Source organism: Solanum verrucosum, unplaced genomic scaffold (genome assembly GCF_900185275.1).
Source record: "Solanum verrucosum unplaced genomic scaffold, falcon-dt-bn FXZP01000198.1, whole genome shotgun sequence".
Taxonomy (NCBI): domain Eukaryota; kingdom Viridiplantae; phylum Streptophyta; class Magnoliopsida; order Solanales; family Solanaceae; genus Solanum; species Solanum verrucosum.
Genome location: NW_026020173.1, coordinates 409380 through 428057, shown reverse-complemented (window position 1 = coordinate 428057; position 18678 = coordinate 409380). Strand labels below are relative to the sequence as shown.

Sequence of the window (18678 nt, the reverse complement as noted above, 5' to 3'; positions counted from 1 at the left end):
GTTGGTGGATTTAGTTGTTGTATTAAGTCAAAACTAAACTAGTTAAAGTTGTTATGTTGTTTATATAAGTTAAAATAAATAATGTCGGTTTAGTTAGTGAATTTAGTTGTTGGAATTAAGTCAAAACTAATGTAGTTAAAGTTCAAAAGTTGTTATGTTGTTTAAATAAGTTAAAATAAATAATGTCGGTTTAGTTAGTGAATTTAGTTGTTGGAATTAAGTCAAAACTAATGTAGTTAAAGTTAAAAAGTTAAGTTTGTTTAAATAAGTTAAAATAAATATTGTGGTTTAGTTGGTGGATTTAGTTGTTCGAATTAAGTCAAAACTAAACTAGTTAAAGTTGTTAAGTTGTTTAAATAAGTTAAAATAAATATGTCAAAACTAGTTAGACTTAGAAAGTGGTTAAGTTGTTTAAATAAATTCAAATGTTCTTTAGTTGATGGAATTAAAATTATCATTATTGTTTGTGTAGATGAATCCTGATCGTAGTTGGATGTATAATAGAAACAATCCTGGTCGAGCGGGTATGATTCCAGAATTTGCAGAAGGTGTCACTATATTTATAAATCATGCAATGACACTTGATGATTTTTTAAATTCAAGATTGATTAGGTGTCCGTGTGTTAATTGTGAAAATGTGAGATATCATACAACAGAGATTGTTTGATATATTTGTTCGACATTGTGACATTATTTTGTACTACTTTGTTTTAATCTTTATATTTATTTGATATAGATGGTAGATAAAGACAAGGGTAAATAAAAAAAATCCGATAATCCGAAAAAGAAATTTAAGGCCAATGCTATGAGAAGGCCCACTGGGGTCGTGATATCTGATGAGCCTTCTCGAGTTAATATTTCAAAAAAAGCCTCAGTTTCAACTACTCACTCGACACACCAGTCACATAATGCCTCTATTCATGTGTCTCCACAATCTGGTTATACTATATCTACACCCACTGTGGTACCTAGTTCGGGTTACCAAACATTGCAGGGCTATTCACATCTTGGTCGTGGGTCTAACATACCATCAGCTAGTGCTAGTCAGTGCAATAGTTTGAATACTAGTAGTGGATCAATTGGACTTTCCAATCTTCATATTGAATCCAATGGCTCAGAGCCTAATACTCCTACCACCCAGCACTCAGATGCACATGGTCCTCAGCCAGGCGATAGAGACAATTTTCGGAGACTCGTCATCGAGCCATTAGGATACAAGTATGATTTAATTATGTTTCATCTTTCATTTACCTATATATATTTTAATTGATTGATTATTTTTTGTTTACTCTACTTCGTCAATGAATTCGTATTTCAGCTTACGTCCGGATGTGGGTATGGCAAAGATTATTTTAAAGTGCATCGGAACTCACTATAATGGTGTGTATCCGAATTGGAGTTCGATTCCACTTAACAACCAAGGGCAGATGTTCAATGAATTTAAGGTAAGAATATATATAAATTAAATTCATATCATATACATTTAAATTCTCTAGTCATTTGAACAATAAATATTTAGTAATTTTTTATTACAGAAATATTATGTATGGGCTCCCGAACACGAGGATGACGTTCAAGTGAACTTCAAGCTTAAAGCTTCAAAGTTGCTTTCTAGCACATTTTGTGATTGTCGAAAAAAAAATAGAATGCCTAAGTTTATGTTTCCGGAGCGATGGGCTTTGTTACTGGAACATTGGAGTACTGATGAAAAATTTAAAAAGAGGAGTGAGATTGGGAAGATGGCTCGCGCATCAGAAAAGGGAGGCTCTTTGCACACTGGTGGAGCTATTAGCCAGGTTACTAGGAAGGAAAGAATGGTATACTTTCTTAATTTAGTAAAATAATTTTTTTCTTTTTTGATAAGTACTTTTTGGAGATTAATGAGATCAAAGTCTATATATGTTATTTGCAGGAAAAAGAGTTGGGTAGGCCGGTAGCTGTACCAGAGATGTTCAAGGTTACTCATGTCAAGAAGGGTACGAACCCCACAGAAGAAGAAAGATGGATTGAGCCACGTGCTCAAGAGACATATGTAAGAACTCCATTCAAACTAAATTTTTTTTCTTTTCGTTGTATATATTACATTCTTATTCGTAGAGTTCTTTGTTTAAATTACAGGATAGGTATATGCGAATATCTCAGGAATATCGTAGTACTCTACCTCTTGAGAGTCAGGACAGACCATTTACACAAGAAGAAAACGAGAATCTTTGGAAACAGAGTGCTGGTGAACCGATTAGAGGTTCAATCTACGGCTATCCAGAAAAGGTGTATCAGAAGAAGAAGTCTTGGTATTGTGGTTCATCATCCTCAAGCTTTGATGGTGGGGATAGAGAGACAATATCTGCAATGGAGAGTAAGATAACTTATCTCAATGCCGAGCTTGCTGCTGTAGCCGAAAGAGAGTAGAAGAGAGAAGAAAGAGAGAAGAAGAGAGAGGAGGAGATTGCGGCAGCAAAGGAGGTAGAGAACAAGAGGTATGCAGCGCTTCAGGCCCAACTAACTTTTCTTTTTGAATCAGGAAATATTCTTCCTCCATGTCCGGCTAGCAGTGATGGATCTGATCAGGAGGGTGATGAGAATGATAAGGAGAGTGAGGGTGATGAAGAGTAGTTGTATCTATTTGACATTTTAGTCTTCTATATTTTTAGAATTGTTTAATTTGATCGTATTTTAGTTTATTTTGAAGTTGGATGAAGTTTATTTTGAAATAGTTTGTATATGTTGAAAATATTGTGTTGTTTTGGTTGGATGAAGTTTATTTGGCTTTGGTTGGATGAATTTTATTTGGCTTTGGTTGGATGAATTTTATTTGGCTTTGGTTTGTTTTGGTTGGATGAAGCTTATTTGGCTTTGGGTTGTTTTGGTATAAATATGCAGGTGGGCAACTAAAAATTGTAGCAATTTGCTGCCTGTTTTGCAGCAAAAAACCGACCTCCGGAGGTCGGAATTTCAACATTACAAAAATAAAAATACCGACCTCCGGAGGTCGGAATTTCAACATTACAAAAATAAAAATACCGACCTCCGGAGGTCGGAATTTCAACATTACAAAAATAAAAATACCGACCTCCGGAGGTCGGAATTTCAAAAATACAAAAATAAAAATACCGACCTCCGGAGGTCGGAATTTCAACATTACAAAAATAAAAATACCGACCTCCGGAGGTCGGAATTTCAAAAATACAAAAATAAAAATACCGACCTCCGGAGGTCGGAATTTCAAAAATACAAAAATAAAAATACCGACCTCCGGAGGTCGGAATTTCAACATTACAAAAATAAAAATACCGACCTCCGGAGGTCGGAATTTCAACATTACAAAAATAAAAATACCGACCTCCGGAGGTCGGAATTTCAACATTACAAAAATAAAAATACCGACCTCCGGAGGTCGGAATTTCAATATTACAAAAATAAAAATACCGACCTCTGGAGGTCGGAATTTCAACATTACAAAAATAAAAATACCGACCTCCAGAGGTCGGAATTTCAACATTACAAAAATAAAAATACCGACCTCCGGAGGTCGGAATTTCAAAATACAAAAATAAAAATACCGACCTCCGGAGGTCGGAATTTCAACATTACAAAAATAAAAATACCGACCTCCAGTGGTCGGAATTTAAAAAAATGAATATTCCGACATAAAATAAAAACCGACCTCGAGAGGTCAGTAAATACCGACCTCCAGAGGTCGGTATTGAATAGCGACCAAGCTTTTTCCGACCTAAGCTGGGATGTCAGTTTTAGGTCGGTATTTCAAGGAATACCGACCTCCGGAGGTCGGTATTTATAGGTCGGTATTCACAGTTTTTTTAGTAGTGTTTACTTCATATGATTTAATGCATTTTTCCGTATTATCAATTTTTTTATGTCATATTTTTTTTTCATTAGCATAATTTTGTCAGCAATCTAATTTTTAAATTAAAGTGGAACTCATTGTTGAATAAGATTATCGACTTATGTTATGTTGAAATTTGACATAAGAGTATTATGTCAAACTTTTTTTTTCTTTAGAACTTATGTTATATTTTTAGTTTCATTTGTTTTTGTAGTATTGACTTGAGACTTCACATTGCAAGTCATTTATTTTTTAGTTAGATTTGATAAATTATATTTTTGTCAAATAATTTAATAATTTATGACATTTTATTTATAATATTAATTTTCTTGTCAAACATGCATTTATGGTGTTCATAGAAATCTTGTACATTTAGTTTTTATGATTAATTCGATTGAAATAAACTAATTTGAAAAATATTACAATTACTTTTTCATAGTACATATGTTTATTAATTAATATATTTTCAAATAGACAATTGTATCTTAAATATATAATTTAACATCATTTATAAAGTTTCTTTGTCTAATATAAATTTTAAATAATTTACTTTTGTGTTGAAAATTTAATTTTATCTTAAGATTGCAATTGTCCATCCAAATCGCATATTTGTAGTTACATTGTAATTAGGGTGGTAAACAAACATGCTAGTGTATTAATAGGTTGTGTAATTACTATGCTAATAATCACTACCCTAGTAATTACATCAATTTCAATTACTAGATAGATTTTCAAACAAACCCTAAGAAAAATATAAGAAAATTATGTATTTATTGTTACTATTAATTAAAGTTTTCTTAATAGTTTATTGGTGATCTCTTACCAATTATTATGCATGTATTTGAAGAAATTTATTACTGCTATAATTATAATTAAAAATCGTAGATAACTAAATTTACAGTTACAAGAAATGTTATACTGTCAATTGAAAAAGGAAAATTACTTATTAAATTAATTTTAGCTTTAGGCCCCTCATTCTATTGAGTCTCCCTTGTCTCCCCTCTCTAATGTAAAGAGATAATACAATGATATGTACAAAATAAATAATGGACGTGCAAATGACAGTTCAGATATACATAGATACAAAAGCTCACACAATTTCAACAGACGACTATTTGATTTGTTTGCATAAAAACCTGTTTGTCAAGTCTAATATCAAAAATCATCTCAAATAGACAAAATTCTATCATGTTAAATAAAATTTCATGCCCAGATCATTTTTTTCTTAAACCCTAATAGGGAATATAAATTAGGGTATATAACAGGAAATTTGACGAGAAGTGTAACTTTCATTTGAATTTTGGTGGAGAAAGAGATAAACATGGAGAGCACTAAATTTGCCTCACTACTAAGCTTTATCCATTTGTAGAGAATGTCAAGTGCAAAAGACAAAAAAATATTGTTTTAACTTGGTCAAACAAACATGTGTCCCGACTGGTTAATAATTTATTAATATCTCAATATGATATATAGAAAATATATGTTGTTGTTGTTGTTGTTGTTGTTGTTGTTGTTGTTATATAACAGGAAATTTGACAAGAAGTGTAACTTTCATTTGAATTTTGGTGGAGAAAGAGATAAACATGGAGAGCACTAAATTTGCCTCACTACTAAGCTTTATCCATTTGTAGAGAATGTCAAGTGCAAAAGACAAAAAAATATTGTTTTAATTTGGTCAAACAAACATGTGTCTCGACTGGTTAATAATTTATTAATATCTCAATATGATATATAGAAAATATATGTTGTTGTTGTTGTTGTTGTTTATTATTCTTCTTCTTCTTCTTCTTCTTTTTCTTCTTATTCTTATTATCATCATCATCATCATCATCATCATTATTATCATTATTATTATTATTATTATTATTATTATTATTATTATTATTATTATTATTATTATCATTATCATCATTATCATTATCATTATCATTATTATTATTATTATCATTATTATCATTATTATTATCATTATTATTATCATTATTATCATTATTATTATTATTATTATTATTCTTATTATTATTATTATTATTATTATTATTCTTATTGTCATCATCATCATCATCATCATCATCATCATCATTATCATTATCATTATCATTATTATTATCATTATCATTATTATCATTATTATCATTATTATCATTATTATTATCATTATTATTATTATTATTATTATTATTATTATTATTATTATTATTATTATTATTATTATTCTTATTGTCATTGTCATTGTCATTGCCATTGTCATTGCCATTGCCATTGCCATTGTCATTGTCATTGTCATTGTCATTATCATTATCATCACAATTATTATACCCGGTTAGAACTGCTAGACACATGGGCTCACTAACAATACGTATTTGAATCTCGACAGACCCTCTGCTTGGGTAAAAGGATAAATCGCATTTATAAAAGGGGTTCCAAGTATAATTGGAAGGTATAACTGATTTTTAACCAAGAAAAAAAATGCGGAATGCAAACTTTATTTTGGCAAATATGAGTATTAGACAATTTATACTATATATCTAAAGCATGTCCAAAAGTAGATTTGACCATATGAGTAGTTTTTTCAAAATATTTGGTAGGTACAAGACCTTCCTGAATACAACTCACATCAGCTCCACTGTCAATCATAGCAATATCAGTGATAGAGAAAGTATTATCAATCAATATGGTGCATTTAACATACCATTTATGAGTAGTAACTATTTGCATCATTCCTAAAAACATATCTTGTCTAGAATCAAATTTAATAGGTTTCGCAAGAGTATTTTCTTCAATAATATTTTTACCTTTGTTATTAGCAGACTCAATCTGAGTAAGGCGATGATCACAAATAATTTGATTTTGCTTAAGAGATTTAATCTCTTGCTTCAGCTGTTCAATCTCTTCTTTTAAATCATCAAAAGAAGTATCACGTATAACAACATGCTGTCTAGAAAGTCTATTATTGACTTCAGATAAAGAATAAGGAGCAAAATATTCAAACTCATTTTGCAATTTTTCAATAACATTAGAAGAACTAGCCTTATTATTGGCAGCCAACTGAATAATTCTTTCACGCATCGTATTATCAGTAACTTCTTTTAAAAGTTCTATCATATTATAAGAAGTAATAGTATTAATATTCACATCTTCAAATTGAGATTGTAATTTATAAAATTTATCATTTTCACAAGAGCACATATCACCTCTACACCTGCAAGCATTTGTATTAACATGCTGATTATTATCAGAGGACTCAGGCAAATCAATCTCTTCTTCAGAACCTCAATCAGAGTCATAGTCGGACTCAGAACCAGAGGTGTATAAGAAACTATAAATCTTATCATGAACCTCTTCATCTAGTTCTAAAGCTTTCAGCTTTTCAAGCTTACAATTGGGTACTATATGCCCAAACTTTCTACACTTGTAGCACTTGGTCTTAGCAAGTTCACGTCTAGACCGATTCTTTGTAAATCGATTAGATTTACGACGAGCTCTTCGCTCTTCCCGTTCTTCCCTAGATCTTTGTCCAGAACTTTTTCTTCTATAAGGTTTATCGGGATTAGAGTCTCTAGAATCTCTATGTTTGGTCTGCTAACCTAAATCTGGTAAACCAAACTGGGTGTAGAAGTCTCCTAATTGAGATCTTTCTCCAAGCTTATCAATATTAAGCTGCCTAGATAGCTTCAATTCGTTGCACATGTTTATGCCTTCTTGAGTGCAGGCTCCTATCAACTTACCATAAGTATAGGAATTGTACGGAATAACCCCTATGTGCATCCCTGAAGGTTTTCTTAACTCTTTCCGCAAATAAAAAAGGAAGTCCATCACCCCGACTTAAATAAGTATATTTATGCCATCGTGATTCTCCTAAATGTCTACATCGAAGACCATTTAGCAAAGATCGGACAGTTTCATATTGATTGGTGAATCTACCATTAAAATGTTCGAGAATAGTCAAGACTAGGGTATAAACAACGTCTTCTCTATTTTTCACTAGGGCAAAATCTAAGTTATCAACACCATCATTAACTGCCTTAACATTAAGTACATCGGCTTTTGCCTCAAGGGTCATATAATTATCCCACCAACCTCTAAGTTGACCAGTAAAACTTGCGATTATCATCTTGCAAATAGTTCTATCGGTGTTATTAACACTCTTACAAATAGTAGCATACATAAAGCATTCTATGAACATGTATAGTTAATTGCCTATCAATTAAACCGTCGAGATTTCATTCATATATCTCACTTCCACTATAAGAAGTATTAGTTTGGTTCCAATCACGTTCTCTATCAAAACATCTTGAGGGATCGGTCTGGGATAATAATAAGTTTGTATACTAGGTTGATGAGCATATTTAGTATTACCACTATTCTTTATGGGATAACCACAAAGTTTATTAATTTCCAAATCAACTTGATTTTTAAAATCAAAAGTGGTTTCTATCTTATCTGCAAAATCATCAGATAAATTGATAGGTTGAGCACCAAATTTAGCTGTTTTGATGTAGAAGCCTGTTCAGAAGATTTTAAATCATTTTAATCTGAACAATTAAAGTCGTCAAATCATCTAACTTTTTATCAAGAGAACTAATATGCTCGCCTAAGACTTTAACATAAAGTCCTAAATAGTTGTTTTGAGAAATGAGATTATTAATCTCGTTAATGCTTACCGTAGCCACATCATTTTCAATAAACTTCTGAAAAGCAGTAAAAGTAATACCTGTATTATTAGGTAGTATAAATGGAGCCTGAGGAGGATACATAGCTTTAATAATATTACCTAATTCATCTTTATAAGACTGTTCAAGAACGTTGATGAACAAAGGTAGATAAGTGGTTATAAACCAAGGTACAAAGAACATAATATGATTATGCAAACCACAAGTCTCATAAAATTCTTGATAAATATTATGCAAATCTTCCATACTGTATGTGTCAAAAAACAAAGTTTAAACGGACTCCATTTATCACTTGCAAATTCATTTTGAATATATTTTCTTGCTAGTGAACCTAGACTAAAATCAATCTGGTGTGCATCCATCATCAAGTATCATTAAGGTTGAAATCCATTTCGGATGCATAAGGAATATCCTTATCAGAAATATCAGATGATTTATCATTTGATCTAACAATATTTAATCGAGGATCAATTTTAATTTTATTTTTATTTGCAGATATAACAGAAGATAATGTATGTACAGAGGCAACACGATTTCGAGCAGGACCATATAACGGCTCAACTGGAGAAATATGGTGTATAGCTAGCGATCTTCTATCAGAAAATGAATGTCTATTATAAGGAACACTTTTTTCATCAAACTGAATACTAATCTTACCATAAGTATTTTGCGTAATATGGGAATATTCTGAATTAGTGACAGCATCAGTCATTTGTTCAGGAGGTATAACAAAATCTAAAGTCCAAGTAGGAAAATTAATTTCTTCCCATTTTATAGGTCTTCTAGTAGTGACCTTACACTTAACGAAATTAGTTTCCACCAAGATAGTTTGATCAGATGTATCATATAATTTACATCTAGGATTCATAGTAGCAAGTAATTTGAAATAGATTCTATAAGATAAACAAATTAATTCAAATCCAAGTGCATAATTATAACCATGCATTTTAACATTCAAAGTTAAAGCATCTAATATATTAGAATAAGTCAAAGATAACTGTAAATTCGGCTGAGTATTAAAATAAAATGGACCATAGGCCACCGTAGATTCGATCGAACCCAACAAAGATTGTCGAAAATTTAAATTTCTTGCATCTCGTAAAGCAGCCAAGAAAGTCTCTGGTAACCCTTTAAGAGCTAAAGGCTTAAAAGCAATTTGAACCATGCCAATATGCAAAAACTTGTATTGAGATTTATATAGATCATTATCACGCTTATTTAATAAGCGAATAGTTTGTCTAGATGAGTTTAACGCCAAAGATTGCTCAGTTGTTTTAATCAACTGTTTGTGAGAGATTTTATCAAACCAACCATAATCATAAATGGTTTTAATAGCAATTTTTGGAATAGCCCATTTGTTTAACAAATCAAGGTTTTGAGGTATATCTACCTCTTCCAATTGAGTACTTTTAGTACTAGTATCTCCTAAATCCATGATTAAGAGAATATATCTATGCCAAAATATTTCACATAAATCTCATATTTACCATGAAAGTTCCTAGGCTCTGATACCAACGAAGCCAGGATCTCCAAAGACTGGCGATAGTCTGCGTGGTCATCTTCAATCTAGCTTGTTAACATCCGAATTCAAGGAATACATTTGAATAGAAATACATACAAATTTTTATATAGTTTGATGACTGTATGGAAAGATCTGATCCTTTTACCCAAGCAAAGGGTCTGTCGAGATTCAAATACTTATTGTTAGTGATCCTATGTGTCTAGCAGTTCTAATCGGGTATAAGGTGCCCTTTTACTCTTTATCAGGCTGAGACCACGGCTGGCTAGACGGAGTCACTAAGATAAAGCCACTAACTTGTTGTATTGAATCTGACTGTGCCACCATCTCGGAACCAAGTCAAGAAACCATATATAAATTTATGTATATTTAGATAAAGTCTAGATCTTTCATGGTAGATATAAAAGTGAAGTTAGTTATCCGACATAGATATAATTCTTTAGCCGAACATAGTCACGGCTTAGATCGGAGAAGTAGAGAAAGTAAGGAAAAGGAAGAATAAAAGAAAGTACCTTTTGGCCAACACCAGGGCCTATATGAGAACTATGCTTTATTAACAAACTCCGGTAAGTCTCTGACAAACTCACAACTTACAATACAATACAAGAGAGCACGAGAGAGAACAAAAGAGAGAGAGAGAGCATCTTTCCACCTTCTCTTCTCCAACTACAAAAGAACTTATTTATAGAAGAAAAAGGAATCTAGCTACAGTGATCTACAGTGATTGTGGGTCCCTCATCACCGGGTCCCATATGTACAGTAACAGTTTTCTACTGTTGTTCAACAGTGTATCTACTGTTGATAGTGACTTTTACTTGTTGAAGATCAACTTCACACGTGATCTTTTCCCTTTAGTTTACGGAGGAGATCTTCTGCTTTTTCTAGCACATCCTCTGTGGTATGTTCACATAATTGAGCCTCTTGAATATCTACAACGTCATCACTTGTTTCACTTCGCATTGAAGTGTCTGACTTTTCGTATTGGGTAATATTGAGAGGTATGTTTTTTCTTACTTTGTCAAGATAATTATTAATCATCTCTTCTTTATTTCCATCCTGAATAGAGATATTTCCAGCAATATGTCGGACGGAGCTATCCTGTATAATTCCCTTTTGAGGAACAAAACAATATTCTTGAATTCTTTGTTTAATAAGATCCAATAATTTCTGTCCGTATAACAATTTTGTCTTGGGATCTTGTTTCATTAATTCATCCCAAAAATTATTATAAAATGTCCTGTATAGACAAGGAATTTGTTCGTTGGTGAATCCCACCATCGGAGTCCATTTGTGAATCAATGGGATCGAGAATTCAATAAAGAAATAGATTTGTTCGATCCTTTCAATATAACAAATATGATCTGTATGATATAATTCGTTCAGATTTGGTGAGATTTTTACCCATTCGTTGTATAACTTAAGAAATGGATCTGGTAAAATCTTAGTTGTTGGGCCGTGGTATGACCACCAATTTAGGAACTAATTAGGGATTGGTTCTGCAAATATTTTTGCACAAACCTTTATGAACCATGTATGCTTGTGTCTCTCATTATTGTAGATGAGGACCTTATCAAAAACATGAATATAGTCCCAATATGTAAAATTCATCGAGACTTTATTTAGACTTATCTGTCTTTCTTTCATTGTGGAGATACCCCAATCTTCAACCAATATAATTTGTTTAATTATCATTTTGGAGAAGTTATAAATATTCTCACTGGTGTTGTAACCTGAAAAGTGCTGAAATTCAACGCTACCTGTGCTCATTAAAATAGTCTCGTAATAAGATTGAGTTTTGTATGACTCTCCCGAAAAATATAATCCGTTAACCAGATATCTCTGGAATATCTTCCAGGGTTCTTCTTTTCTCTGAATATCAGAATTTTCTAAAAGAAATATCATTTGTTTTTTGATACCTTTTCGTAAGATTTGATATTATCAACCTCTTCTTTAGCTACTGATGCAAAAGTATCATTTTGCTTTTGGTATAAATACGCTTGCAGTTGTGCGTATAATGGATTATTTTCTAGAATATCGTCTAGCTGTATTGAAGAAGCATCTTCTTTTGAAGGGCTTGTTAGTTTTACCGAGCTCATTCCTCCCCTTTGTATAATTGGAGAGCTGGACGAGGATCCGTATGACGATCCGGATGATTTTGAGGATGATCTTCCCCTTCCGCGAGTATAACTTCCCCTTCCTCTAGACTTGGTTACCCAAGGAGGGTCCATTCTGCAAACAAAACTTCGTTTTATTCGAATACATCATAGTAATAATTATGGTAATAATAAATTTCATCGTCAAATTCGATGATCTTTTCGCAACTAAGAATATCAGAGATGATGTCTATTACCATCCCATCTATGATTTTCCATATAATCAATTCATGTACATCTCTATTGAGAGGGATTACCTTTAATATAGTAATTAGGGTTTTTTCTGTAACGAAGGGAGAAAGGAAGGTCATTATGACGATAAATATTCTCTATATAAGAAATCTGGAAGAGAGTTATCACTTCCCTTTTTATAATGGATTTCAAAATCAAAAGGTGCTAGCTGTGCTTGCCATCTAGCAAAAATCAATTTTGACGCATTATGTTTAAAATCTTTATTAAACATATACTTCATAGATTGAGCATCAGTTTTTTTAAAAACTTTTGATTATATATATTATTTTAAATTTTAAAACTCATTTAACAATGGTTAACATTTTATGCGCCACCGTAGCATATTTCTGCTGAGCATCACTCCATTTTCCAGAATGAAATCGAATTAGATATTCATTTTTACCATGAGGATTGATCTTTTTAAATATTCCACCATTATCAATGTTAGACGCATCTGTCTCAATAATCTTTTGCCAAGTAGGGTTAGCAAGAGTTAAACAAGGTAAATATTGAACACGAAGTTTAATATCTTTTACCAAAGCTGTATGACTATTAGTCCAAAGTGATTTGTGATCCTTTTTTAGCCTGTCATATAAAGGGGCCAAATCATGAGACTATTTTTTATAGAAGGGTGATATGTAATTTAAACTCCCTAAAAATCTCTGTAATTGAGTTCGATCCGTGATAACATTAGGAAATTTTGAGGCAAAGTCGATGGCTCTTTGAATTGCGGTAACCTTCCCTTGACAAATATGATGTCCCAAAAATCGAACATCCGTTTGAAATAAACTCATTTTTGGTTTAGAAATTACCAAACCATTTTTATAACTATTTTTTTGAAAATGTCTAAATGCTTGATATGCATTTAGAATGTTTTTGAGTAAACCAAAATATCATCAATATAAACAATGATAAAATCCAGATATGGGTTAAAAATATCATTCATAATTTTCTGAAATTCAGAAGGAGCATTTTTAAACCAAATGGCATAACATTCCATTCATATTGTCCAAATGGGACGTTAAAAGCTGATCAATAAGAATGCTCTTTAAATATCTGGATATGCCAATATCCTGATTTTGAATCAAATTTTTAAAATATATTGGCATCATATAATCTTGATAATAAATCTCTTTTATTTGGAATAGGATACCTAATCCACTTTAAATATTTGTTTAACGATTTATAATTGATAACCAATCTGGGGACCCTCGTTACCTTTCTACAGCATTATTCACATAAAAAGCAGTACAAGACCAAGGAGATTTTGAAGGTTTTATCAAACCCTTTTGTAATAATTATCAATTTCTTTTTTGCAGAATTCTACTAATTCGGTGTTCATCTGACAAAGACGAGATTCTGTCAGAATATCATTCTCAGAGAAATTATCATCATATGGAAGAGTAACAATATGCTTTTTACAATTCCAAAAAGCACTAGGATGATCATCACAAATATCAACAACGATTTGTTCGGAAATTAATTTAATTTTTTCCTGTACTTTAATTGATTTTAAAGTATCAAATATATTTATGCTGAACAATTCAAGTTGCAAAGAGTCAACATGCTTTTGATTCATATTAATCAAAGCATTAATATCTCGAGAAATAGGGTCAGTGATAAAAATATAACTAATATCTATATCTTTATAAGTGGCAGAAAAATCCTTAGCATTTATATTAGTAAAAGGATAAATAGCATTTATAAAAGGGGTTCCAAGTATAATTGGAGGTTATAACTGATTTTTAACCAAGAAGAAAAAATGCGGAATGCAAACTTTATTTTGGCAAATACGAGTATTAGGCAATTTATACTGTATATCTAAAGCATGTCCAGAAGCAGATTTGACCATATGAGTAGTTTTTTCAAAATATTTGGTTGGTACAAGACCTTCTTGAATACAACTCACATCAGGTCCACTGTCAATCATAGCAATATCAGTTATAGAGAAAGTATTATCAATCAATATGATGCATTTAACATACCATTTATGAGCAGTAACGATTTGCATCATTCCTAAAAACGTGTCTTGTCTAGAATCAAATTTAACAGGTTTTGCAAGAGTATTTTCTTCAATAATATTTTTACCTTTGTTATTAGCAGACTCAATCTGAGTAAGGCGATGATCACAAATAATTTGATTTTGCTTAAGAGATTTAATCTTGCTTCAGCTGCTCAATCTCTTCTTTTAAATCATCAAAAGAAGTATCACGTATAACAACATGCTGTCTAAAAAGTCTATTATTGACATCAGATAAATAATAAGGAGCAGAATATTCAAACTCATTTTGCGATTTTTCAATAACATTAGAAGAACTAGCCTTATTATTGGCAGCCAACTGAATAATCTTTTCATGCAACGTATTATCAGTAACTTCTTTTAAAAGTTCTAACACATTATCAGAAGTAATAGTATTAATATTCAAATCTTCAAATTGAGATTGTAATTTATAAAATTCATCATTTTCACAAGAGCAAATAGCACCTCTACACCTGCAAGCATTTGTATTAACATGCTGATTATTATCAGAGGACTCAGGCAAATCAATCTCTTCTTCAGAACCTGAATCAGAGTCATAGTCAGACTCAGAACCAAAGGTCTATAAGAAACTATAAATCTTATCATGAACCTCTTCATCTAGTTCTAAAGCTTTCAGCTTTTCAAACTTACAATTGGGAGCTATATGCCCAAACTTTCCACACTTGTAGCACTTGATCTTAGCGAGTTCATGTCTAGACCTATTCTTTGTAAATTGATTAGATTTACGATGAGCTCTTCGCTCTTCCCGTTCTTCCCTAGATCTTCGTCTAGACCTTTTTCTTCTATAAGGTTTATCGGGATTAGAGTCTCTAGAATCTCTATGTTTGGTCTACTTACCTGAATCTGGTAAACCAAACTGGGTGCAGAAGTCTCCTAATTGAGATCTTTCTCTAAGCTTATCAATCTTAAGATGCCTAGATAGCTTCAATTCGTTGCACATGTTTATATATGCCCTCTTGAGTGCAGGCTCCTATTAGCTTACCATAAGTATAGGAATTGAACGGAATAACCCCTTGTGCATCCCTCAAGGTTTTCTTAACTCTTTCCGCAAATAAAGGAGGAATACCATCTATAAATTTAGCTTTCCAATGCACATGACCGTTTTCCGGTAGTTCCATAACCCGACTTAAATAAGTTTCTTTGTACCATCGAAATTCTCCTAAATGTCTACATCGAAGACCATTTAGCAAAGATTGAACAATTTCATATTGATTAGTGAATCTACCATTAAAATGTTTGAGAATAGTCAAGACTAGGGTATAAACAACATCTTCTCTATTTTTTACTAAGGCAAAACCTAAGTTATCAACACCATCATTAACAGCCTTAACATTAAGTACAACGGCTTTCGCCTCAAGACTCATATAATTATCCCACCAACCTCTAAGTTGATCAGTAAAATCTGCAATTATCATGTTGCAAATAGTTCTATCGGTGTTATTAACACTCTTACAAATAGTAGCATACATAAGCATTTTATGAACATGTATAGTTAATTGCCTATCAGTTAAACTATCAAGATTCCATTCATATATCTCACTTCCTCTATAAGAAGTATTAGTTTGGTTCCAATCACGTTCCTCTATCAAAACATCTTGAGGGGTCGGTCTGGGATAATAATAAGTTTGTATACTAGGTTGATGAGCATATTTAGTATTACCACTATTCTTCTTGGGATAACCAAGGAGGGTCCATCCTGCAAACAAAACATTTTGTTTTAGTCATCAAGGAGGTTATAACATTCATAAAATCAAAAGGGGCTAATTGTGCTAGCCACCTGGCGAATATCAGCTTTGAAGCATCATGTTTGAAATCTTTGTCAAACATATACTTTACAGATTGAGCATCTGTTTTTATCAAGAATTTTTTATTATACAAATCATCTTGAGACTTTAATACACATTTAACGATAGTTAGCATTTCATGCACTACCGTAGCATACTTTTTCTGAGCATCGCTCCATTTTCTAGAATGAATAGAATCATATATTCAGTTTTATGATGAGGATTGATTTGTTTTAAGATTCCTCTATATCCAATGTTAGATGCATCTGTCTCTATAATTTTTTGCCACGCTGGGTTAGCAAGAGTTAGACAAGGCAAAGATTTAACCCGAATTTTAATACTTTTTACTTAGTGAGACTATCAGTCCAAGATGCTTTATGGTCCTTTTTTAACCTTTCATATAACAGAGCTAAATCGTGAGATAAATTTTTGTAGAAAGGGGAAATATAATTTAAACTTCCCAAGAATCTCTGTAATTGCGTCCTGTCTGTAATAACATCAGGAAATTTTGAAGCAAAATCAATCGATCTTTGAATAGGGGTAACCTTCCCCTAACAAGTAAGATGTCCTAAAAATCTGACTTCAGTTTGAAATAGACTCATTTTTGGTTTAGAAATCACCAAACCGTTTTGTAGAACTATTTTCTTGAAAATGTCTAAATGTTTAATATGCATTTCAAGAATCTTTGAATAAACCAAAATATCATCAATCTAAACAATGATGAAGTCCAAATATGAGTTAAAAATATCATTCATAATATTCTGAAATTCAGAAGGAGCGTTTTTCAAACCAAATGGCATAACATTCCATTCATATTGTCCAAACGAGACATTAAAAGCAGTTCTATAAGAGTGCTCTTTAAATATTTGAATCTGCCAATAACCTCATTTTAAATCAAATTTAGAAAATATATTGACGTCATATAATCTTGACAATAAATCCTTTTTATTTGGAATAGGATACCTAATCCATTTCAAGTATTTGTTCAAAGGTTTATAGTTTATAACTAACCTGGGAACACCTCCTTCCTTTTCAGCTGCATTATTGACATAAAATGCAGTACAAGACCAAGGGGATTTAGAAGGTTTTATCAAACCCTTTTGTAACAAACTATCAATTTCCTGTTTGCAGAATTCAGAATAGGTAGTGAAATAATAAACTTTTTACTGGAAAAGCTCCTATAAAAAGTCTGTCAACATATTCAAGAAACATTTAATGTTTTTGTTGATTAAAATTGTTGTGACAAACCTTGGTGAATGGATAATAGTTCAAGTAAATTCTCTGTGGCGAGATTTTGTTGGATGTTGAGGCATAGAGGAGGTTCAATAGTATTATAAGCATTTATGTATCAAATGAGATCCTATCAAAAAAAAATTCCACTTCCAGAGGTTGTGTATGAAAAGAATTCCTATTAAGACTATAAGAGTAAGGAGGACGAAAAGTTGTTACTCAAGAATATAAAAACGGTAAATTAGATATTAGGAAGTTAACTTTTCAAGGGTAATGGCTTTAGCCTTTTAAGGATTTGAGCCTTTAAGTCTTCAATGTACTAGTACTACTAATCTAGTATATCAAGCCTCAAGTGTCAATGATTTACTTGGGTCAAGATTATAAGCCTTGAATTTAAATGGGCTTTAAAAAATGTATCCCAACTCTATCCTAATAACAAATTGGATTGGATCGACCTTATTGGCCAAGTCCATTTTGACAGCCCTAAATGTCAATACCCTAAACCTAGTCTATAAAAGGAAATAAAATGACCTACTTTGTGGGGACTCTTATAAGCAGCGACAGGAGCAATTGCAGTAACATAGAGATCCTTTCTCAAAATCTATATGCTGACCATTTATTTGTATCTCTGTCTTCCTCGACATTTGAAGGTATAATCTTTAACCCTCCCTCTCATTTATATATTCGAATGATGTCTTTTCTTTTCTTTTCTTTTTCTCTTTGAATGAGTTGATTTTATTACATACTTCTTACATACCTCTTAGGGAACAAACCCATGGGGAAAATCCGTAACAAAACTCAAGAACCTCAACGAACGCCTTGATCGTTTCTTTTTTTTTCTCTCTTTTCTCTTCTTCAGCTCTCAAATAAAACCTTAGGCGTATATTATGATTATAAGACTGAAACTAATCGGATTAGAACCTTAAAACCTTACTAAAAATGAATTAAATCTTATTGGGTAACGAAAAGACCAAAATACCCCTTACTATTTTCGGGTACTCTTCCTTAACCGGAGAGCTTGACTTCAAAAAGGCATATCTCTCTAATCTGACCTAGAAACTTAGCAAACTTGATGGCGTCAGAAAGATAATTCAAAGAACTTTTATTTTCCAACTCATGGCACACCTAAATCATCATGTACTGAGAGTTATGATCGTTTGAAGTGGACCCAAATCTAAAAAGAACTTAGGAATGACTTGAACG

General features: G+C 32.0%; 1 protein-coding gene across 1 annotated transcript; it reads left to right on the top strand.

Annotated features, from left to right (window-relative positions):
• The first annotated feature begins 805 nt into the window (after positions 1–805).
• On the top strand, positions 806–2409 carry LOC125828838 (uncharacterized). The gene is made up of 5 exons (XM_049508160.1): positions 806–1218; positions 1319–1445; positions 1536–1817; positions 1913–2032; positions 2119–2409. The coding sequence occupies exons 1-5, from the start codon at positions 806–808 to the stop codon at positions 2407–2409; spliced, it is 1233 nt and encodes a 410-aa protein (XP_049364117.1).
• The last annotated feature ends 16269 nt before the right edge of the window (positions 2410–18678 follow it).